This window comes from Schistocerca gregaria, chromosome 7 (assembly GCF_023897955.1).
Source record: "Schistocerca gregaria isolate iqSchGreg1 chromosome 7, iqSchGreg1.2, whole genome shotgun sequence".
NCBI classification, from domain to species: Eukaryota; Metazoa; Arthropoda; class Insecta; order Orthoptera; family Acrididae; genus Schistocerca; species Schistocerca gregaria.
This window is the reverse complement of record NC_064926.1, coordinates 267804936-267829571: the sequence shown is the minus strand read 5'-3', so window position 1 is coordinate 267829571 and position 24636 is coordinate 267804936. Positions and strand designations below refer to the sequence as shown.

General features: G+C 44.2%; 1 protein-coding gene across 1 annotated transcript in view; it reads left to right on the top strand.

The window, feature by feature from the left end:
- LOC126282368 (uncharacterized) overlaps nucleotides 1-10446 on the top strand; it is a 67169-nt gene extending 56723 nt beyond the window's left edge. The window contains exon 4 of the mRNA XM_049982027.1: nucleotides 10117-10446. Coding sequence (XP_049837984.1) covers nucleotides 10117-10446 — 330 coding nt within the window. The remainder of the gene's footprint in view (nucleotides 1-10116) is intronic.
- The last annotated feature ends 14190 nt before the right edge of the window (nucleotides 10447-24636 follow it).

The window sequence follows — 24636 nt, the reverse complement described above, 5'->3', positions numbered from 1 at the left end:
CATAAATCGTGCAGCTCTTTGAAATTCAGAGGTTTGCTAGCGATACTTAACTTTCGCCTAGGGTGTAGGGCAGTTTACTGTTTGACCTTTAGTGTTTAAAGTAGTTCTTTACTCAATGTTATTAACTTGGTCATGAGCTGTGTGCCATAATTCCTGTTCCCTAGTCAGAGACTTTTTGCAGTTTTGAGAGGTTTGCACCCGTGATCTAGCGGTAGCCGGCACGGTAGCGTAGCGGGCTTGGTCAGAGGGCTACGTGCTCTCTGTAATAAAAAAACCGAATCAAGGAATCAAAGATCAAATTGATCGGATGTCTTGTGACGTCCGCCCAGACCAAACGCAACGTACTATATCAAAAAACATGGAAAAAAAGCGGTAGCGTCTCTGATTCATAATGAAAATATCTTCGGTCCCGGTTTCGAATGCCGCAGCTGCTTAAATTTTGATTCACAATCAGCATTTGCGGCCGAAGACTTCCGGGATAAAAACTCACCCGTCATTCTGCCAACAGGCTTGACAAAGAGGGTGGAGGAGCGGACAGAGGTTCAGGGCACTCTTTTGTCCTTGGGGTGGGAAACGGCTCCTAAAGACGGAAGAGTCAGCAAAGATTAACGGCATGAGGATGCAGAAGGCAAAGGAAACCACTGCATTAAAGACACGTAACGTATATCTACAGGAAATGTGGCCTGTAATTGAAGATATATCATGATGATCTCTCAATTGGCAAAAGATTCTGGGATTGTCACCCATTCGGATCTCCGGGAGGGGACTGCTGAGGTGGAGGTTACCATCCGGAATAGTCCTTCATTCGGATCTCCGGGAGGGGACCGCCAAGGGGTAGGTCATCAAAAGAACAAGACTGAATAATCAACGGAAGGATAACGTTCAGCCGGCCGGAGTGGCCTAGCGGTTCTAGGCGCTACAGTCTGGAAGCGCTCGACCACTACGGTCGCAGGTTCGAATCCTGCCTCGGGCATGGATGTGTGTGATGTCCTTAGGTTAGTTAGGTTTAAGTAGTTCTATGTTCTAGGGGACAGATGACCACAGGTGTTAAGTCCCGTAGTGCTCAGAGCCATTTGCACCATTTTGATATCGTTCAACGAGTTGGGGTTTGGAATGTCAGAAGCTTAAACATGGTAGGGAAAATAGAAAACCTGAAAAGGGAAATGCAAACGCTCAATCTAGAAATAGCAGGGGTCAGTGAAGAGAAGTGGAGAGAAGACAAGAATTTCTGGTGAGATGAGTATAGGGTAATTCAACATCAGCAGGATACAACAGGATTAGGATTCGTTCAAATGTTTCAAATGGCTCTGAGCACTATGGGACTAACATCTGTGGTCATCAGTCCCCTAGAACTTAGAACTACTTAAACCTAACTAACCTAAGGACATCACACACATCCATGCCCGAGGCTGGGTTCGAACCTGCGACCGTAGCAATCGCGCGGTTCCGGACTGAGCGTCTAGAACCGCTAGACCACCGCGGCCGGCATTTGGATTCGTTATGAATAGATAGGTGTTACTGTGAACAGTATTGGTTGTGTTGTTCTTATCTGAATCGACAACGCTAGTTCAGATATATGTGCCGACGTCGCAAGCTGAAGGTGAAGCTGTAGAGGGCAAAAACTGTAGAGGAAGACCGAGATTGGAATACATACAGCAAACAATTGAGGACGTAGGTTGCAAGTGCTACTCTGGGATGAAGAGGTTGACACAGGAGAGGAATTCGTGGGGGCCTCATCAAACCAGTCAGAATACCGATGACGAAAAAAAAAGAAAATCATTTAATTATTTAAAAGCGAATTCCATGTATTAATATGTGTGTTGTGAAACTACGTTCTAGGTGCCAGGGAACACCCTTGTACCACCCAGTCATTAAATGTTCCCATGGAGGGGTAAACGTAATCATAAGCTTTTACTTGTTCTATTCTGTTGCAAGGAGGCACTTGGTCGTGCAGTTTTGGAGTCAAGTTGTCCTAAACTGCTTTAGGAGACGTTAATTATTATATTTTTATACCCCTTACCAGTTATTTAAGACCTAGTCCCTCTGGGAAGTTTTTTGGGACAAAACTTTGGTACCTTATGATGGATTTTTTTGCGTTTGTAATCGTGACCCCTTAATTTTGTTAATTTTGTGGCGATTCTTGTTAATGTAATTTGTATTTCTGTAGCCTATATTCACCTATGTGGTTTTTAGAATTATATCGCGTTGATCTGCACTTCGCTGTTGGTGAAAGCCGTTGGTGCTGCCAGCGACTGTTTCTGCAACCATTTCAATCACCACATGCAGTTTACCGTGGTGAGGTCCAGGTGCAACCACAATATGAGTAGTACTTCAAGGTCCACTTTGAAGATTTGCATTTAGTTAGTGAACAGCCAGCCTTAAACTCCAACTTCAGGTGCCACAAATTCCCTTCTGTAGTGCTATCACGAAAATCACAGTGCAGTTCTGCAACAGAAAATACTTTATTTGTGCTATTACTAGACTCTTTCCCCTGAACCTTTGGTTAGATTTGTTCATGTCTTAATATAATAGTATTGCAATTGTTATTACTAATAACTTCATTGGAATAAAGTGAAGTAATTGATCACTTCGTTTCATTTAGTATTCATTGGATTCCTAGTTTCGTATTTGAGAATTAATTAACGTATGTCAGATACAGGAACCATTTAAATACATAACGTACTCCATCCAACAATTCAGTTTGAATAAGTAGATTATGACAGAATGTTAAATTTGGAAGTTCGGTGAGTAATTTTGCGAAATATGGGAAATAAAATTTTTCTACCCCTGTAACCCGTTAGACAGGCAGCATGCATCTGGCATTGAATTTCTGGGCCTACGGTAATCGCTTAGTAATACAGAGGGTGAGCTTCAATGTGCTGGGTAGTCATAAAGTATAAAACACCTCTTCTAACAAATAAAGTTTTGTAATTAACTTTTTGTTTTCAGGTACACGTGTACAGTGCTAGTACAAACCGATAGCGCTACACCACAGCGCTGTAACTAGAGTATAGCCAAAACAAAATGTGCAGCCAGAGGAAAAGTTGACTACTGCGCAGTTCTTCTTTTCCCACAAAATCGGGAACGTTACAGTGGTGTGAGTTGTCTAAAGATGTCATCTGTACCGACAGAGCTGCAACACTGCAGCTGCTGAAGCACTTTTCCAGGCTCTTCAAGGGGTGTGTGCAACCGCTGAATTCAGCAGGTGTGAACTTCGTCCAAAATGTCTAGCAAAATTAATAAATCCAATTTGTCATAGATTTTCAGCTATTTCACTTTAGTCCCGATTGCGATTCGCCGATCTTCGGACACCACTGCAATTGCCAATTCTTCACAGCGAGACGGCCTCCCACTTCTTTCGTTGTTTTTCGCATCTGAAGCCATCTGCGCCACGTATCCATTGTGTGTTAACGTACACCTCCAAGAAATCGACGTTGTTTGTTGCAGCGTTGTTTGATTAAAATGCAGAGGAAGGGTTATTGCTCAATACTCCACTATATCAGTGCGCTGTGCCATAATTTTGCGCCTACTGTGGAGTACGCACGTATCCAGGGATGCGTTATCAGTATCCTTCTTCCCCATATCACCTCCCCGAATATAATATACTGTGACTCCTACTCATAGCATACCACAATTTCCCATGACTTAATAAGTATAACATTAAAATATCTTAACCTTTTTACTATGAAAATAATAAATAGTTTACTTTACTGCCTACTACATTGCTTTAACGTAACTTAGAAGAATAATAATTTTAACGATATAAAATGAAAAGTGTGAACCAAATATAATCACTATTTCAGTTAGTGGTATAACTGTGAGTGCAGGTGTGCAGATTATTTCTTCTAGAGCTTGTAAATGAGATGAATGACATTTCTTGGAGTCGTTTTCGTCTAAGAACTTCCTGAATTTTTTTTTACCTTAGAGAAGGCCGTTTCTCTTTCAGTCCTGCCTTACTCAATTTCCTGTGGTTTGCTGGCTCTACCTGTGCATTCAAAGACACTGATTTTTTTTCCGGCGGTAGGTACGGCAGCCGGTCATTCTGCAACCGCATCCATGTTGGTTAGCCTTCACACGAGAAATTGAAAAACGTATTATACACAGTTTGGAATTTTTTGTTCCCCTCTTTTTTTAAAACAGTTTACATGCTAATTTGGACCCTAGGACCCTACCCCTTCTCTTGGATCTACGCTTGATTTGGATTGGGGATTTCAATGTGTAGCAGGACTTTAGACACGTAACTTACCTTAAAGCAAACTAAAAACTGAATGTAAAACAATTCAGATTGTTGGGCCACGTCACGTGTCTCTACAGATATCTTCTTAAGAAACCCCTATGATGGAGTCTTCTTCAGAATCTTGTGGTGACTAGCTGAAGCCTTGGGTCCTGAAGAAGATCCAAGCTGACGGGTTTAAACGTCAACCCCGAAAAAGATATCTAAACAGAAACATGACGCCGCAAAACAACCTAAGAGATTTTACATTCACTGACGAGGCCTGCAAAAGCATGCAGACTTATGTTAAACACCAAAAACTACGCAGTTTTGAAGCCTAATAGGTTTTATATTCAACGACCAGGTGTGTGAAATCCTTCGGACTGACGTAAAACAAAAAATTGAATTATGCATTTCTATGGGCTGGACGGTTTTACATACAACGACAAGGGATACTAAAGCCCTCAGACTTACACAAAACTTTAAAAAAATAACTATGCAGGGTTAAAGCTCAGAAGTGTGTCTCAGAAAAGGGTGGAAACACGCGGGATGAAAACGGCTAGACTTCTTGGTTTACGAGTCGGCACATAGAATGTTAGAAGCATACATAGAACAGGAGGGGCGGAAATTGTAATGCATGAGCAGCGCCTGCTAGAAGGAGGGGGTCCGACAGCCGATCAGTTCCAGTCATTTCACCAGGATGGAGGTACACGGCTCATGTTGTCAGCAGTTCAACCATGCCTTGACGGTCAATACTGCTGTTCGATATCGACCGCATTGTAACTTTTTGATAGGAAGGGCTCTCTATAAGGCAAGGGTCCAGGCGTCTCGGAGTGAACCACAGCGATGTTATTCAGACATGGAGGAGATAGAGAGACAAGAACTGTCGATGACATGCCTGAGGGCTGACTGTGTCTCGGAGGAACCCTGACAGCAACGCCACCATGTTGCATAATGCTTCACATGCAGCCACAGGACCCCGTGTTACGACTAAAACAGTGCGCAATAGGCTGCATGATGCCAACTTCACTCCCGACGTCCATGGCGAGATCCATCGCTGCAACTACGACACCATAAAGTGCGGTACAAATCGGCTCAACAACATGCCGAATGGATCACTCGAGACTGGCATCACGTTTTCTTCACCGATGAGTGTCGCAAATGCCTTGAATCAGACAATCGTCGGAGGCGGCAATCCAGTCACGCTGAACGCCTTAGACACATTATCCAGCGAGTGCAGCAAGGTGGAGGTACCCTGCTGTTTTGGGGTGGCACTATGCGAGGGCCAACGTGCGCCGCTGGTGGTCATGGAAGGCGCCGTAACGGCTGTGCGATACGTGAATGGCATCCTCCGACCAATAGTACAACCATATCGGCAGCATATTGGCGAGGAATTCGTCTTCATGGACGACAATCCGCGCCCTCATCGTACACATCTTGTGAATGACTTCCTTCAGGATAGCTTTATTGCTCGACTAGAGTAGACAGCATATTCTCCAGACGTGAAACCTATCGAAAATTCCTGGGATAAACTGAAATGGGCTGTTTATGGACGACGTGACCCATCAACCACTCTGAAGGATCTACATCGAATCGCCGTTGAGGAGTGGGACAATTTGGACCATCAGTGCCTTAATGAACTTGTGGATAGTATGTCGCGGCGAATACAGGCATGCATCAATGCAAGAGGACGTGCTACTGGGTATTAGAGGTACCGGTGTGTACAGAAATCTGTACCATCACCACTGAAGGTCTCGCTGTATGTTGGTACAAATGCATTGGGTGGCTTTCGTGAGTAATAAAAAGGACGGAAATGATGTTTATGTTGATCTCTACTCCAATTCTCTGTACAATTTGCGGAAGTCTCGGAACTGAGACGATGGAAAACTTTTTTTGACGTATGTAAAAGAAAGAGGAACAACATGGGCAAGATACATATGACGTTCAGAGGCTTAAGGATTTAGATTTACGTCACCAGTATAATATGAGAGTCTATAACAAATCTGACGTTCTGGCATCAATTAAAGACGCACTAATGAAAGACGTGTTAATGATTAATGGAAACGTATAATGACCGCTGTAACTAAAGCAGCGAAGGAAATTCTAGAAGAAAAAAGCCAGGAACCAAGCTATGACGGCCAGGAACAAAACTATGGGAATACGTATGCTGGACAGTAATTGTGCAGAAAAGCACGAAGCAGACAAGAACAAAAAAACAGAAGCAAACAAGATTCTGAGAAAGAAACTTCATGACCAACATGTTTGAAGAACCAGAGAGGTCAAATAAAAATATCTGACAGCAGAAAATGTTTTCAAATGTTCAAACATGTAAGGAACTGCCAAAGAAACGGTGCGTTAGGTATTAATGACAAGGATGGAACTACGATAACGGACAAGCAAACAATTATGGACAGGTGGAGGGAATATTTTGAGCAGCGGCTGAGTGATAAAGATCCTGAAAATGTCTTCCAAAATGAAGACTGGCGGAAGATGTAGAAAAGAAGAAATTAAAGTACCCCCACCGGAGATAAATAGAGCAATTAAGAAAATGAAATTCCAGGAAGATAGGATAACAACAGAGATGTTTAAGGCGGGAGGCGGAACATCTCAGAATGAGATATACAACCTGATAAGTGAAGTATAGGAGAGGAGGAGATCCCAAAATTGTCAGGTACCATTATCCCCACTGCATAAAAGGAATAATAAAAGGAACTGTAGTAATTACAGAGGTATTTCTTTACTAAGTGTACTGTAAAACGTGTTATCATTAATAATTCTTCTTTTACTGAAGCTATTGTTGGAAGAGACCAGGCAGGCTTTCCGGCAGGCAGATCAACCACGGAACAAGTTTTCACCGTGAGGCAATTCTGGGGCAAGTGCTGGAAATACAGCTCAGTCATAGATTCCCGGTAAAGTTTGTAGATTTATCAAAGCCTTATGATGATTTACACACATTAGCTAAGTGCCACATAGTGAGGAAGCGTGACACACCAAGGAAATTAATTAACTTGGTGAATGTGTGGAGTCACAAAGGAACCTATCCTAGGAATTCAGCGTCAGAGCGCGTGTGACACAAAGTAATGCCACTTCACTATTGGTTTCTAATTTGGTCCTGGAGAAAGTAATTCCGGAAATGAAAAGGGAAGGTAAAGGGGTGAAGCTAAATGGAAGAATATAGCTATTGGGATATGCAGACCACATTGCAAACCATAGCGTAGTCGAAGAGACGGCAGGGACCGTAGAGGACTTAGCAAAGAATTCCAGTAAGACGGCGTGCTAATACATTTTGTCTACTAGAATTTCCACGTATGAAATGTTCATAGAATAACTGTGTAAACGATGTATCTGTGCACTTACTCTGAATTTACACTCTTACTTTGCTGTATCGATCGTTAAACCCTTATGTGTACAAGATAAATGTAAACACTGGAATAATTTCACTCGTCCGCCAGCTTTGTTCTTCTGATTTTTGGAATAATCTTGTTAGAGTCGTCTTTCGTGCGTTATCTTGATAAGATACCACAACCATTAAGCTTCAGTCTTGTATAAATTCCAATTAAAATCTTACATAGTTTTTCTTATTAGAGTACAATGTCAAAATTGTTCGGCTTTTCAATTATATTTTAAACCTCCTCATTCCTGTATGTTTTTAATTCATATGATAGAGGCGCAGCTGGAACAGAGGTGTCGACAGCACATTATGAGTTGACGTTAATGACCGAAAACTCAGCTTGTTCCGGCACCGCTGTTCACTGCGTATTGTGCAGTACTCCCCCTCGATATCTGCACCGGTCATTTCTGGTAGCTTTTGGGATTCTTTGTAAAAACCATGCATTGGAAAATTGGATGATTTGGTCATTCGTCCTCTATTAATGCTGTTGTCGCACTGTCTATACCAGCCGGACATAGATACCCATGACGGTTTTAATATCTTATGCATTCCGCTTTTCGCTGAGCTCTACACTAAGCGTTGAAAGACTTTTTTTTTTTTTTTTTTTTTTTTTTTGCGCAGTGCAGACGGCAATGCCGGTGCAACCCATATCTGGTGACGGCTATCCGATTACAAAATATTTTCCATTGTGTCATATCTCAGTTCGGAAACCTATTTATCTGGTAGCAACGCGCAGTTAGGACTGAACATTAATTTGGAAACTTCCGAAATGACAGAAGTAGCCAGAGAAGACCCTAAAAATGCCTGTTTACTGGCTGGAATATGGAATATAATCAGAGTCGAAAACATGAAACACCTTTGTACCTGGTCCAAGACATAGTAACCGAAAACTAGAAATCAATCAGCGTTGTAAATGGGTGTAAGACTTTCTTCTGTTCGAAGTAGATAATGTCATCCAAAACGCCAGTACTGCAGTGGTAGTAACGGTGTTGTTGTGTGGGGAAAAAACGTTAAACACCACACAAAATATCAAGAGAACCTATTGCTCTTTGAACGGAAAATCATGAGAAAGATTGAAACGTCCCCTTACAAAAATTTATGAATTACTGTGCTGGTAAACCTGTTACGTTATTTGATTTTCAAACAGCTGAGCAAAACTGAACGTACTCACACATTTCTCTCTTTATTTATACTGATCATCACTAAACTGACACACAAAATTTTTAGCGCAACGGAATGTGACTTTCAATAATCCCTACAAGAGAATGGCCGTAACAAACAATAACCTATACCTTTCACGAATCACTTACCTCACAAAAATCTACGTTACTCGAACTACACCAATACAGCGAGCGCCAATACAGCCAGCTAAATAAAAGATTCTAACTACTGAAGGCACTAACTACTGGTAGGCATAGTTAGCAAATGAAAGATTTTGATAGAGAACAAACAATGCTATTAACCTTAATACTGTTCAAAAGTCATATATCAGTTCATGACATCCAGTCTTACAAATTTCGTTTTTGTGACGGACACACGTCCAGATCGTCCGATCTCAAAACTCCTCCATTTCTCTCCCCACAGCCACCACTGCTGGCGGCTGACCTCCAACTGCGCAACGGTATGCGCTGTTCACATCCAACTGCCCAACACAACAATAGCGAATATTACAACAATGACAAGGAGCCACAGGCTGCACACAGCACAGCCAGTGATTTTCATACAGACCGCTGCATGGCGTTCCAACATAAAAACCTAAACAGCCTGCTTCCAAGTAACACTTGGATACATAGAAAGAACCAGCAACTACACAGCTTAATGAAACAACCGAAGATCGTGCAGAAAATGAAAGCGCGGAGAATAAGTCTGGTAGAGCACATTGCCAGGAGACCAGAAATTTTCCAAGCTAAACCTATTTTTGTGGGAAAACCTCATGCAAATCGTCTATTTGGAAGGCCAAGAAAGGATGGGAGGGTTAACTAACGAAGGAACTTCAGCTATTAGGTGTCAATGAGAGATGGAATAAGGTGCGCAAGATGGCCAGATGTGGAAGAACACTGTAAGATCAGTGCACGAACTGTAACGTCTGTGGTCGTCAGAAGTGCGGAGAATAAGACTGGCACGGTACATTGCCAGGAGGCCAGGAACGTGCCGGGCCAATGCTGGGGTTATGGGAAAACATGAGGGAACTCGTCCAATTGGAAGACAAGGAAGTAATGGGGTGATCAGCTGAGAGAAGGACCTTCAGCAGCTGGGTACCCACTAGAGGTGGATGCGAAGAGCACAAGGTTACCTGATGTTCAGGGTCCGTGATCGCCGAATATCCAAGGTTTTAGACTTCAGGACAGCCTCCTCATAAGTGTCGAAGAGGTAGTCTTGTTCTGAAGTAATTCTGTTGGTCCTGGCTATACCCGCATCGAAACTCGTGGGCCACTCGCGTATGTCTAAGTGAACAGCCCGTGCCTCTCGTGGGATAGCCGTGTGCGGCCGACGCTGTGGCTCCCCGCTACAGGCTGCCCCCCTCGCCGGCTCTGCTCCGCAACACGGCCGCCGCCTTCAAGAGCACACAGCCCGCCACGTGATTGATTACTGCGGCGAGCGCGGCGTGCGGACATTAAGGAGGAGCATTAAAACGTCCGTCCAGCCGCCCCTCCGTGGCCGGAGCCAGCTTATGCAGCGACCCCCGCGCTGCTCCGCGGCTGACCTTACCACTCACTCACTCACCCACGGCTCGCTACACGGCGCCGCCATTCATCCCACCTACTCGCTCCTGCACTGCTGTCTCGCCTTCAGGCCCTTCTCCTCTTCGGCGGGGCATATTTTCCACTATGTAATCGTATAGCTTGCTTTACTACTCAATGAATGTGTAATACCAGTTTTACTACCCTATAAATTCTCGTCTTAGCTATGAAAGAGGTAGTTTTTCAACTTTAACGGGCTTGTTGGCCCACTTTCTGAGGTTAAACTCATTTTTCACATTGACATTTCATTCTGTTGTGTAGCCCTGCAAAGAAAGTAAAATTTCTGTTGCAGTGTAGTTACTAGATTTGAGACTTGTGATGATGTTTCCTTTTTTTCCTTTATCGTTATATGAACGAGGGTGTGCTGCCAACAGTGCAATATTCCACTCTTCAATCAAATTTTTTTATAATTTTTTGGGGGCAATTAGAAACTAAATACGGAGCTGATTTTATACTTTCAACTAAAAATCAAGAACTGTAAGATAAAGGAAGGAAAATTGTAGGAAGTTGAAATTCTTCTGATTTAAAAGAAAAAAAAAACAACAACGTAAGACCAATGAAGCACTGCACTTAAAATCTGAAGGATATGAAGAGGGTGACAAGCATTGTCGAGGGAGAAAGTATGTTCCATGGGCTTGAGGGGTGGGAATAAAAAGATGCTGGTCTGTTAGGTGGGAAAATTTTGAAGACGGCAGGTAGGATTTGAGGTGGGTAGCGCGAAATACAGTCGATGGGAAAGACAGAGAGTGTGGGGTAGTGTGGTGTATGGGTAGGGTAGTGGCTACAAGAGAAAAAGGATGGGTACGGAAGGAGTGGGAAAAGGACAAGAGACCTGATGTGGAGTGGAGTGGGTTGGGGAAGAGTTAAAGTTGGTAGAACGGATAAATATCTTGGCCGATCTCATTGTCTGGGAGAAGGAGTTGGTTGAAGTGTATTTCCAAGATATTCAGCACATGAGAAGCAAATAATGACGAGGGGTGTTTAAGTCCACGAAACTAGCATCTCCTCCAATGTGAGACGACTACATGTTTTCTGCAAGTAACATTCTTGGGAGGATAATTTAGAAATTTTCTTGGACTCCAAGTGATGGACACTGTTTAACATTTGGTTCCTCAGAAGCATCTACTAAACGTATTACGGTTGAGCAGTGGGTTCAGGAGAACACAAATTTACACTTCTGTCAACTCAAATGTGATGTCGTCTGAAGGTCGAGCTGCCAAAGCAAGGATGGTACCTCGCAACGCAACCACAAAAAAAAAAAAGATGATCGCAGCAAGCCAGGTCGACGAAACAGTGACGCCGGCGTAACCACGCCCAGCAGAGTTTCTTCATACCGCTGCTAGGGCCATTCTACTTACGGTCGAGCACATGACCGCTCTGACAGACCGCGACCATCAGCTAAGACGACAGAATCGTTTTCTAGTCATCAGTTTATTTGGCAGAAAACTTAAGTGAAAATTATTGTTGAATGTACTCTGAGCGAGAGACCTATTTTGTCTGTATCAGAGACAGTTGTAAATACTCATGACATTATTGTAGAAATGGATTGCACGAAGTTAAGTAATTCTCCTCATCTATGTTATAATAAAGTGTACTAATATTCTGTTTGTTATAATATCCACTTGGTCTCCTCCCAGAGCAGAGCAAAGTATACCGAGTGAATTTTCATCTGGCACATCATGTATGTCTTCAGTAAATAAAATTCGCTAGAGATTTGGCGTCTTTCCCACTATCAGGATACATTCCACACACATCTCACGCCAGTCCACTCATTAGATTAATCCACAGAAATTTTCCTGTTCATCATTAAGACCAACCGCAAACAATACCCGGGGAAAGCTAAAATTTATTTACAACTCATATAAATCAGTATTCTGTAATTAGTTTAACTGTCGATAAGCTACTCTGAAAATGAGATAACTTATTTACTCTTACAATTATTTTGTTTAATGTAATTATAGACGATTTGATAGTTGCTGCAATGAAAGTGAAGTCAAGCTGGAGACTCCGGGTTGATGCTATCATATTTCTCTGTGGCACATATTTTTTGTGTGCACTAACAGAAAGTTTGAGTATAACCACACTCATTATATCTCCTAGCACACGTAAAATTTAACGTAAGTATAAAAAATTTCGTTTCGCTTGTATGGTACTTACTACTCCACCCTAGTACCTGCGTGTCGCGGAGTACGGTCAAATATAAGCCTTTCTGTTCAAAAGCCATTGAAGAAGTGGCACTCAGCAACGACGAACATATTTCAACTTGATATTACTTCCAAAGGCAGACGTTTTTATGACTCTGTTATGCCTAGGCGGCGCTGTAGTCTATAAGATGTACTCATTAGATCATTCATTCCATTCAGAAGATCATGTGGTTCTTCTTCATTTTCACTCAGGAAAACAATGTTATAAGCTAACTATAGCGCTGATATCCTTTTACCTTCAATTTTAATTTCACTCCTAAACCTTTCTTTTATTTCCATTATTTCTTCTTCGACGTACAGAACACCCAGGCAGGTAACAATAGTGAGTTAATGTGACAGTAACTTCAAATGTATTTGGGAAACAGTAATTCATTCATTTCAATTGTTGAACTCTGCGATTGTGTGCTATATTACTTTAAAAAATACAGCATCCAGCCACTTTGTTATGTATTTTTATTTAACCTAACACGCGGTTCGGGCTTTCACACATCTTGAATTAGCGAATTACAATTTTCAGTTCTAACTGATACAGCTACAGCTCTGTTACGCAAAAGTCTTCAACTTACGTGACTTTTTCTCCTGATATTGGCGTCTAATGATGCGAAGTGCAGAAACTAAGGGTATTTAGAACTGTTGAGTGTTGTGAGGTCTTTCAGTATCACAATACAGTATAAGTTTCTATTTCGCGCTGCCGCAGCGTATATCCAACGTAACGCAACTCCGATGCGGGGATATAAGCAGCGACATTTAGGCAAGCGACTAGTATGGCATTAGTGTTTTTTTCGAAGTGAGTGATTCCTGTACAGGAAGAGACAACTTTTTTATTGTACATCTTCATGTTTTCGAGGCTTAAAGACTGTTCCATAAAGTTTTGGGCGTGCAGCCGCGTAAATTCAGTTTCTTCTTCAAATACTTCGCCTGAATACCGTCCAGGCATCTCCAGAGTGAGCCGAGGTGACTAACGCTCCAGCACTTGCACCGTCCTTTTAAACTCGAGGACCGAACCGCTGTGTGTGCAGCCAAAGGCGCCGGAGACGTTGATAGGCGTCAAAGAGATGTAACATATGCATGAAAATTAATTCTATGGCTGCGCTGTCGATTTAGACGGTGATATCGATGTGTCACGGAGAGCTGTAACGTCGCGACGTCTTTGTGATTTAATTAAAGAAATTGCCGGATTCCATGATTAGTCCAAGCTGAAGCCGCTATCTCTATTAATTAAATTCGACACCAACCGAATTTCAATCGCTTCTTTCACTATTGAGTCCCAGAAAGTTGAAGTCGAGGATAAAATTTCGACATTATCGTACACCAAGGGTGCCCAGTGTTAATAGAGTACTCTGCCACCGCAGATGTACCTGCCGTGTTCTGTGCATCTATTCTGGACTGTACGCGTCGTCTGTCCGATGTATGAACGGCCGCACTCAGAGGAGATGTGATAAACACCAGGCTTCCGAAACACCAAATCATCTGTAACGGAAGTCTGAAGTCTTTGGTGGAGGGCGAAAAATAATTTTCACTTTGTGTGTCTTGAGGATCCGTTCTATTTTTGACGAAAGCTTCTCACTTATGGCAGGAAAGCCATGGGTTTAAAACTTCCCGGTCTTCTTCCGCTTTTCTTGTGCCCAATGTTGATTTCATTTGTAGAGATTAACGTAAATGTTCGCCGGCTGGGCAAGTTAAGACACTTGAGAGCAAGGTTACTGAGCTCTTTAAGTTTTTTTATTAAGGTGCCATGACCATGGTATAGTGCCAGATTTTGGTACGGCCCAAAGATGATGGAACTTTGGGACATGCAGTGTATCGAAAACCGACCCATGGGGATTTACATTTACGTGCAAATACCTGCCACCATTCTTTGCAGACGATGAGTGTACTGAGAACTCTAGTACACGGAACACATTAATAGACACAGCGGCATCTGCTTAGACAAATCATGGAATCCGGCAATTTCTGTTATTAATTCACAAAGAGGTCGCGACGGTACATCTCTCGGTGACACATCGATATCACCGCGTAGATCGACTGCGGAGCCATAGATTTAATTTCCTCTTTGCAGCCCATCAACGTCTCTGTCGCCTTGTGTATCTTTAGCAGTGGTTCGGTCCTCGAGTTTAAAAGGATGGAGCAGGTGTAGGAGAGTTAGTCACCTCGGCTCACTCTGAAGATGCCTGGACGGTATTCAGCCGAGATATTAGAAGAAGAAACTGATTTTATGCCGATGCACAACGAAATTTTATAGAACAATTATTTTACTATCGTCATTTTTACCTGTCGAGGCATGTGGACCAATGACTTACGTGATGCCTGTGTTTTATACAGTGTCGGCATATTACATTTCAGTGTTCTTCAAACATGTAACTGTCTCGATGATTACTGTTGTAAATATTATGTAATGGGTTCGTCAACTGTGAATACGTATTGTCGTCAGCATACGTGCAGGTCAGGAAAGTACTGCACTATAATATACACTCCTGGAAATTGAAATAAGAACACCGTGAATTCATTGTCCCAGGAAGGGGAAACTTTATTGACACATTCCTGGGGTCAGATACATAACATGATCACACTAACAGAACCACAGGCACATAGACACAGGCAACATAGCATGCACAATGTCGGCACTAGTACAGTGTATATCCACCTTTCGCAGCAATGCAGGCTGCTATTCTCCCATAGAGACGATCGTAGAGATGCTGGATGTAGTCCTGTGGAACGGCTTGCCATGCCATTTCCACCTGGCGCCTCAGTTGGACCAGCGTTCGTGCTGGACGTGAAGACCGCGTGAGACGACGCTTCATCCAGTCCCAAACATGCTCAATGGGGGACAGATCCGGAGATCTTGCTGGCCAGGGTAGTTGACTTACACCTTCTAGAGCAAGTTGGGTGGCACGGGATACATGCGGACGGGCATTGTCCTGTTGGAACAGCAAGTTCTCTTGCCGGTCTAGGAATGGTAGAACGATGGGTTCGATGACGGTTTGGATGTACCGTGCACTATGGTCCCCTCGACGATCACCAGAGGTGTACGGCCAGTGTAGGAGATCGCTCCCCACACCATGATACCGGGTGTTGGCCCTGTGTGCCTTGGTTGTATGCAGTCCTGATTGTGGCGCTTACCTGCACGGCGCCAAACACGCATACGACCATCATTGGCACCAAGGCAGAAGCGACTCTCATCGCTGAAGACGACATGTCTAGATTCGTCCCTCCATTCACGCCTGTCGCGACACCACTGGAGGCGGGCTGCACGATGCTGGGGCGTGAGCGGAAGACGGCCTAACGGTGTGCGGGACCGTAGCCCAGCTTCATGGAGACGGTTGCGAATGGTCCTCGCCGATACCCCAGCAGCAACAGTGTCCCTAATTTGCTGGGAAGTGGCATCCGTGCGTCGCTGCGGTCCGGTCCCAGGTCGACGGGCACGTGCACCTTCCGCCGACCACTGGCGACAACATCGATGTACTGTGGAGACCTCACGCCCCACGTGTTGAGCAATTCGGCGGTACGTCCACCCGGCCTCCCGCATGCCCACTATACGCCCTCGCTCAAAGTCCGTCAACTGCACATACAGTTCACGTCCACGCTGTCGCGGCATGCTACCAGTGTTAAAGACTGCGATGGAGCTCCGTATGCCACGGCAAACTGGCTGACACTGACAGCGGCGGTGCACAAATGCTGCGCAGCTAGCGCCATTCGACGGCCAACACCGCGGTTCCTGGTGTGTCCGCTGTGCCGTGCGTGTGATCATTGCTTGTACAGCCCTCTCGCAGTGTCCGGAGCAAGTATGGTGGATCTGACACACCGGTGTCAATGTGTTCTTTTTTCCATTTCCAGGAGTGTACAAACACCGCTCGGCTAATCCCGCGCGGCAAACACTGTATGGAAAATAGATATTGTGCAAATCATAGATATACATGCCTCGACGAGCTAAAATGACGGTTAAGAAAAATTTGTCTTCCCCTGCGCGAGAATCACGATAATGCGAGTGTAAGGCATGCGGCAAATGAGCAAACGTAGGTCGTGGAAGTCTGGGTCGGTCCAGGAGGCGTGCGATGGTAGCCAAAGTAGTAAAGGCGACCACTCGCGAAAGGCGGGAAATCCGGATTCGACTCCAGATCCATCAAAAAATATACAGCTGATATCAATGCATACTCGCCGTTTGCGAATCCATTATATAAAACTTTCCTGCTGTCATGCATTCCTTTCTGAATCAGCACGTCTGCTTCGTTAGCTGGATGAGATTCCATTTGCAATTTTTACGATCTTCGGAATTCACGTACAACCACTTCCTATACTCACCACGTTTTCTGTGTACCTGGTGGAGATTACAAATCTTGAGAAGTACGGCTTCCCTTTCGTTGTAATTGTTTCCACTACTCACAGTCTATACAGAGTGGGCCATTGATCGTGACCTGGCCAAATATCTCACGAAATAAGCGTCAAACGAAAAAAATACAAAGAACGAAATTTGTCTAGATTGAAGGGGTAAACCAGATGGCGCTATGGTTGGCCAGCTAGATGGCGCTGCCATAGGTCAAACAATTAGCAACTGCGTTTTTTAAAATAGGAACCCCCATTTTTATTACCTATTCGTGTAGTACGTAAAGAAATATGAATGTTTTACTTGGACCACTATCTTCTCTTTATGATGGATGGCGCTGTAATGGTCACAAACGTATAAGTACGTGGTATCACGTAACATTCCGCCAGTGCGGATGGTATTTGTTCGTGATACATTACCCGTGTTAAAATAGACCGTTTACTAATTGCGGAAAAGGTCGATATCGTCTTGATGTATGGCTATTGTGATCAAATAGCCCAACGGTCATGTATGCTGCTCGGTATCCTAGACAACAGTTGATATCCGTTTGACCTACGGCAGCACCATCTAGCGGGCCAATTATAGCGCCTTCTGGTTTCCCCCTTCAAGCTTTTTTGTAGTTTTTTCGCTTGATACTTATTTCCTGGGATATTTGGCCGGGCCACTATCAATGGACCACCCTGTATAACTACTGTAGGTTAGGTCTATGAATCTGCATGGAAACGTAGGCTGCCGGCGAGGGCACTGTCTGACTGCCGGTGACAACACATCCGTTGCTGGAGAACGACTGGCGCAGATCAGCCATGGTCGAAAAACGGTCGGTGCAAAACCGCTTGATCGGAAGTCGGGCGCTACCTGCGACACCTACAAAAGACTCGGAAACACCACGCTCGGACAACCCAGCTAGCCGCCGAGACGGCAGTGTGCATATCGGCGCTGCGGCACGGAGAGCGGGCGCCCGAGGGTCGCGGCACCGTGCCGACTCACCTGGTCAGCGGGAGACGTCGACGGCGCTTCTACCGCCGCCGCCGCCGCCGCCGCCGCAGACTCCACCGACGCCCCTGATTTCCCCGGAGGGCCTGCCTGACTGCTCGATTACTTTCGCTCCGGCGTCTGTCACGGAATATTCGGCTAGCTCGTGCGTTTCCTTGGCGAGACGTCAGGAAAAGGGCCGCAGCATCTTACGTACAGAAATATTCCATGTATCAGGCTCCGTTCTCGCCGAAAGAAATAGAGGCGCCGGCCGCGGATCCTTTCGGCTGCACCAAGAAATATGTCTCTGGCTCTTTATAGACCGATTCCCACAGAATTTCCCCTAACAAACTGCAATGCCAACACTACACTGTTACAAGGCTCTAGGATTATTTCTTTTAAAGTGGCAAGTCATACGACGTTCTCAGCTCTAAATATCGAACCAACAAACATATTACAATATTTATGCCACTTTATTCTACCGTTTTCTACGAAATTTAACACTAATATTACATTTCTATGGAATTACTAATCTGTTTTAAAGTAAAAGGAAAGGTGTAGAACAAAAAATTTTACTGAAAGGTGTAAGTAGGCTGTATAGGTTTTTATGTTGCAACATCACGTAGCGCTCTGTACGAAAATCACTGACTGTGCTGTGTACATTCTGTTGCTGGTTGGCATTGTTGGAATATTCACTATTGTAGTGTAGGGCAGTTTGTTGTGCAGTTGGAGGTGAGCCACCAGCATCGGGGAGAAAGATGGCAGAATTTTGAGAGCGCACAATCAGAAAGAGAAAATTTGTGAGACTGGAACTTGAATATTATTAAGGTAAATATATTGCTTGTTCTCTATCAAAATCTTTCATTTGCAATCTATGCCTATCAGTAGTTAGTGCCTTCAGTAGTTAGAATCGTTTATTTAGCTGGCAGTAGTGGCCTTGCTGCATTGCAGTACTTCGACTAACGAAGATTTTTGTGAGGTAAGTGATTCATGAGAAGTATAGGTTATTGTTAGTCAGGGCCATTCTTTTGTATGGATTATTGAAAGTCAGATTGCGTTGCGCTAAAGATATTGGATGTCAGGTTAGTGTTGATCAGAATAAGTAAAGAGCGAAATGTCTGAGTACGTTCAGTTATGCTCAGCTGTTTGAAGATCAAATAATGAAAGGGGTTTATCAGCACAGTCATTCACAAATTTTTCTAAGGGGACGTTTCAAAGGTACAAAGATGTGCTCAATGCTTAGTATGTCTTTTTTTAGCACCGATTAAATATTTAATTCTCCTTGGCATATTCATTATGCATTTCCTCGAAACTGTCTCGAGTTCAGGTGTTCTACTGCATACCCTGACAAGTTTTCGGGCACCCTCATCATGTTTGTGAATACATCTCCGTTTTCAGTATCCCCGTTGAGTCCTTGCCAGCTATTTTCAATTGTGTTTATGTTTGGGGAATTCGCTGGCCAGTCCAGAACATCCTTTCTTGTGTCATTTAATCATATAGGCTCAGATTGGCCTTGTGACACTGTGTAGAATCGTGCTTAAGTTGTACTTCATTCCTACAGTTCAGGAAGAAGTCTAGTTGCCAGTTATGAACTGTATTGATCTTGACGCATCGAACATTAACATAAATGCGCCCATTTCCTGCTCCCATTTCCTTTGTTTCATCTGACAGACCAAACTTTCCTGGCCGGCCAGTGTGGCCGAGCGGCTCTAGGCGCTTCAGTCTGGAGCTGCGCGACCGCAACGGTAGCAGCTTCGAATCCTGTCTCGGGATGGATGTGTGTGCTGTCCTTAGGTTAGTTCTAAGTTCTAGGGGACTGATGACCTCAGATGTCAAGTCCCATTTGAACCATTTGGTTTGAAACTTTCATGATAGAGGATACATGACTCGTTCAACTACGCGATCTTCATACAGTTTATCATTGTTCCTGCGTCTCACAGATACAGTTTTGTCCTCCAGAAAGTGGATAATGGTTTCGTCAGAGAAAAAAAATCCTGAAATAAAATCACAGCTCACATTTCGAAGTCTTTATTATCATTCTGTAATAAATTTCGGATAGTAATAGCGAATACTTGGTTCAACAGTCACAACAGTTGGAAGAATTTTTGGGAAAGTCCGGGAGATACGCGATGCCTCCAGCTGGATTACATCATGGTCATAGAGAGACTTCGAAATCAGTTGTGTAAGAAAGTGGGGTACTGAATTAATGATGAATGAAGAGACGCGTTTGAAGTTTGCTAAAAAGAACAGCAAAACTTAGCTGCTTATCAAGTAACTGCAAATAAACCATGGAAAAAGAAAAAAATATTTCAATAAATCGAGAAAGACACGAATACAGCAATGCAAATAAACAGGAACTGCGGGGAAGCTAAAGCTTAACGGCTACAAAAAAAAAGTGTAGGAATCAAAAAAGAAATGACCCTCAAAACGAATGATTCGGCATACATAAAAGAAGGAACAACCTTCGATGAAATTAAAACCAAGGGAGGTAACATTAAGACTGCAGTGGGAGTTCCACTGTCAAATACAGAATAGCGGATGGGTGGAAAGAGTACATTCGAGCTCTCAGTGAAGAGGAGGAATTGTCTGATGACGTGATAGAGGAAGAAATAGGGGTAGAAATGGAAGACATATAAGATTCAGTATTAAGGCTACGATTTAATAGAGCTCTGGAAAATTTGCGAACATGTGAGGCAGAAAGAATAGATAAACAGCCATTGGAATTTCTAAAATCATTGGGGGAAGTGGCAACCAGACAACTATTCGAGTTGCTATGTAGAATGTATGAGACTGAGACTTCCCTTCAGAATTTCGGAAAAATATTAATTCAATTCCGAAGATAGCAAGGGCCGATAAGTGCGAGAACTAGCACACAAACACTTCAAAAGTCCATGCATCCAAGCTGCTGACAAGAATAACTTACACAATAATGGAAAATAAAATGGAGGTTATGTTGGATGACGCCAGTTTGGCTTTAGGAAAGGTAAAGGTACCAGAGAGGCGGTTCGGACATTTAGTTTGGCAGTAGATGCAATACTGAAGAAACATCTTGACATGTTCATAGGAATCGTCGACCTAGAAAATCGTTCGACAACGTAAAATGGGGCAAGATGTTCAGATTATGAGAGAAATAGTAGAGAGCTGTAGGGAAATCCTGGTAATACACAGTATGTACCTGAACAAAGACGGATCAGAAATGAGAGAAGCGAAAAACGCAACACCGACAGTGGTGGTCACGATGTAGACGGAGATAAGAAATTCTGCTACAGTGGAAGCTAAATAACCCATAACGGACGACGCAATGAGGAAATAAAACATTGACCATAGCATCTGGAAACAATCGTGAATCCACGGCGCCTCAGCACCGAGACAGGATCACATGTGAGGTAACGCGATTTTCAGCTGTCCCAGTGGAGACAAGCGATGAAATGTGACGAATTCATGACCTCAATACCGACAGGCTACTCTTGGTGTTAGACACCAGGTAAGTCACCAATAATGTTCCATCATTCTGTCTTATGACATAGCTGCCACGTTATAGGTCATGTATTAGCTGCTTCTTGCCGATATTCACTCACCCACTCAAAAATTGAAATGGTTCTGAGCACTATGGGACTTAACATCTGAGGTCATCAGTCCCCTAGAACTTAGAACTACTTAAACCTAACTAACTAAAGGCCATCACACACATCCATGCCCGAGGCAGGATTCGAACCTGCGACCGTAGCGGTCGCACGGTTCCAGACTGAAGCGCCTAGAACCGCTCGGCCACTACAGCCGTAACTCACCCACTCACTCAGGACATTCACTTTAGCATTACTGTTGTGGTCTTCAGCCCGAAGATTGGTTTGATGTCGCTGTGCTAGCTGCTCTATCTGGTTTATGCCTCCTCATCTCCAAATAACTACTGCAACATCCACTCTCCCGCATCTGGTCCACTTGTTCATCACTTGATCTCCCTGTTCGGTTTCTACCCTCCACATTTCCCTCCACTACTATACTAGTAATCCCTTCCGTCTCATAATGTGCAATTTGACAGGTTGTGCCACAAATTTCTGTTCTTCCCATTTCTATTCCTTCCTCATTAGTTAAGTCAACTACCCATCTAACCTTCAGCATTATTCTGTAGCATCATATTTCAAAACCTTCTATTCTCTTTTTGTATAAACTGTTTATGGTCCATGTTTCACATGGCTACACTCCCAAAAATACTTTCAGGAAAGCCGGCCGGGGTGGCCGAGCGGATCTAGGCGCTACAGTCTGGAACCGCGTGACCGCTACGGTCGCAGGTTCGAATCCTACCTCGGGCATGGATGTTTGTGATGTCCTTAGGTTAGTTAGGTTTAAGTAGTTCTAAGTTCTAGGGGACTGATGACCTCAGAAGTTAAGTCCCATAGTACTCAGAGCCATGTGAACCATTTTCTATTCTGCTGAATGCGTTTCCTCACTCAACACAAGATGTCATAATGAGTCGGCGACCTGAGCCACTTGTGACATACTGGCTTGCTTCCTGCTCCTGCCTTTGCATGTGGCGTCACTTATTTTTCCTGTGGCTATGTGAGTCACTTTTAATAAATTATTTTCTAATTTCTACCCTTTACTATTTTGTGCCATAATACATTCCTCCTCTTTAAACAATCAGTCCCGAATTTTCCTTTTCTTTCACTTATTACTGATTAGTCGATACATGCCTTGTATTTAAGAAAAATAGTACTCTGTAACTATATTCTGGATTGCTTCTTAACCCAAATCTTGAACACTGGTGAGATTAATTAACCTATTTTGTTATTTTGTCCTGCTTGCATACTCTAGTTACACTTTCCATTTACATTATTTACTACTAATCATTGCTCTAACCGTGATGATAACTAGAATGTGAAATTGCCTGCATCGTATTTCACGTCTGGTCCAATTAACTATCAATCCATTGCACTGCAATCCTAGTTTCATTACCCCGCTTCATTTACGGTTCTTATAGCAAATTATAACTACTGTTTGAGGTGCAAATACGGAGTAAACCCAGTGACCTCCTATTTCTGGAACTTTGGTTGTGTGTGCAACACTGTTTTCTCTCACTGTACTACTTTCATTTTCCTTACGAACAACTGCTATTAAAATTACTGGTAGTTCGTTTATATCATCCATGTTGACAAATAAAATCATTCTCTATAATATCATATTTCAAATCACCCATAGACGAAATTACATGAGCCTCTCTCCATCTGGAAACTACACTCCTGGAAATTAAAATAAGAACACCGTGAATTCATTGTCCCAGGAAGGGGAAACTTTGTTGACACATTCCTGGGGTCAGATACATCACATGATCACACTGACAGAACCACAGGCACATAGACACAGGCAACAGAGCATGCACAGTGTCGGCACTAGTACAGTGTATATCCACCTTTCGCAGCAATGCAGGCTGCTATTCTCCCATGGAGACGATCGTAGAGATGCTGGATGTAGTCCTGTGGAACGGCTTGCCATGCCATTTCCACCTGGCGCCTCAGTTGGACCAGCGTTCGTGCTGGACGTGCAGACCTTGTGAGACGACGCTTCATCCAGTCCCAAACATGCTCAATGGGGGACAGATCCGGAGATCTTGCTGGCCAGGTTAGTTGACTTACATCGTCTAGAGCACGTTGGGTGGCACGGGATACATGCGGACGTGCATTGTCCTGTTGGAACAGCAAGTTCCCTTGCCGAGCTAGGAATGGTAGAACGATAGGTTCGATGACGGTTTGGATGTACCGTGCATTATGGTCCCCTCGACGATCACAGAAGGTGTACGGCCAGTGTAGGAGATCGCTCCCCACACCATGATGCCGGGTGTTGGCCCTGTGTGCCTCGGTCGTATGCAGTCCTGATTGTGGCGCTCACCTGCACGGCGCCAAACACGCATACGACCATCATTGGCACCAAGGCAGAAGCGACTCTCATCGCTGAAGACGACACGTCTCCATTCGTCCCTTCATTCACGCCTGTCGCGACACCACTGGAGGCGGGCTGCACGATGTTGGGGCGTGAGCGGAAGACGGCCTAACGGTGTGAGGGACCTTAGCCCAGCTTCATGGAGACGGTTGCGAATGGTCCTCGCCGATACCCCAGGAGCAACAGTGTCCTAATTTGCTGGGAAGTGGCGGTGCGGTCCCCTACGGCACTGCGTAGGATCCTACGGTCTTGGCGTGCATCCGTGCGTCGCTGCGGTCCGGTCCCAGGTCGACGGGCACGTGCACCTTCCGCCGACCACTGGCGACAACATCGATGTACTGTGGAGACCTCACGCCCCACGTGTTGAGCAATTCGGAGGTACGTCCACCCGGCCTCCCGCATGCCCACTATACGCCCTCGCTCAAAGTCCGTCAACTGCACAAACGGTTCACGTCCACGCTGTCGCGGCATGCTACCAGTATTAAAGACTGCAATGGAGCTCCGTATGCCACGGCAAACTGGCTGACACTGACGGCGGCGGTGCACAAATGCTGCGCAGCTAGCGCCATTCGACGGCCAACACCGCGGTTCCTGGTGAGTCCGCTGTGCCGTGTGTGTGATCATTGCTTGTACAGCCCTCTCGCGGTGTCCGGAGCAAGTATGATGGGTCTGAGACACCGGTGTTAATGTGTTCTTTTTGCCATTTCCAGAAGTGTACTAATAGTTCGTGAGTCTGTACCTGTATCTCTTTCCCAATTGCATTCGATTTAATCGGATATAGATGTATAGTGTACCACTGGTATTGCGCCTTTATTCCTGCTACTGGAAATTGTATTTTTTATGCAGTCCAGCTGGTTATA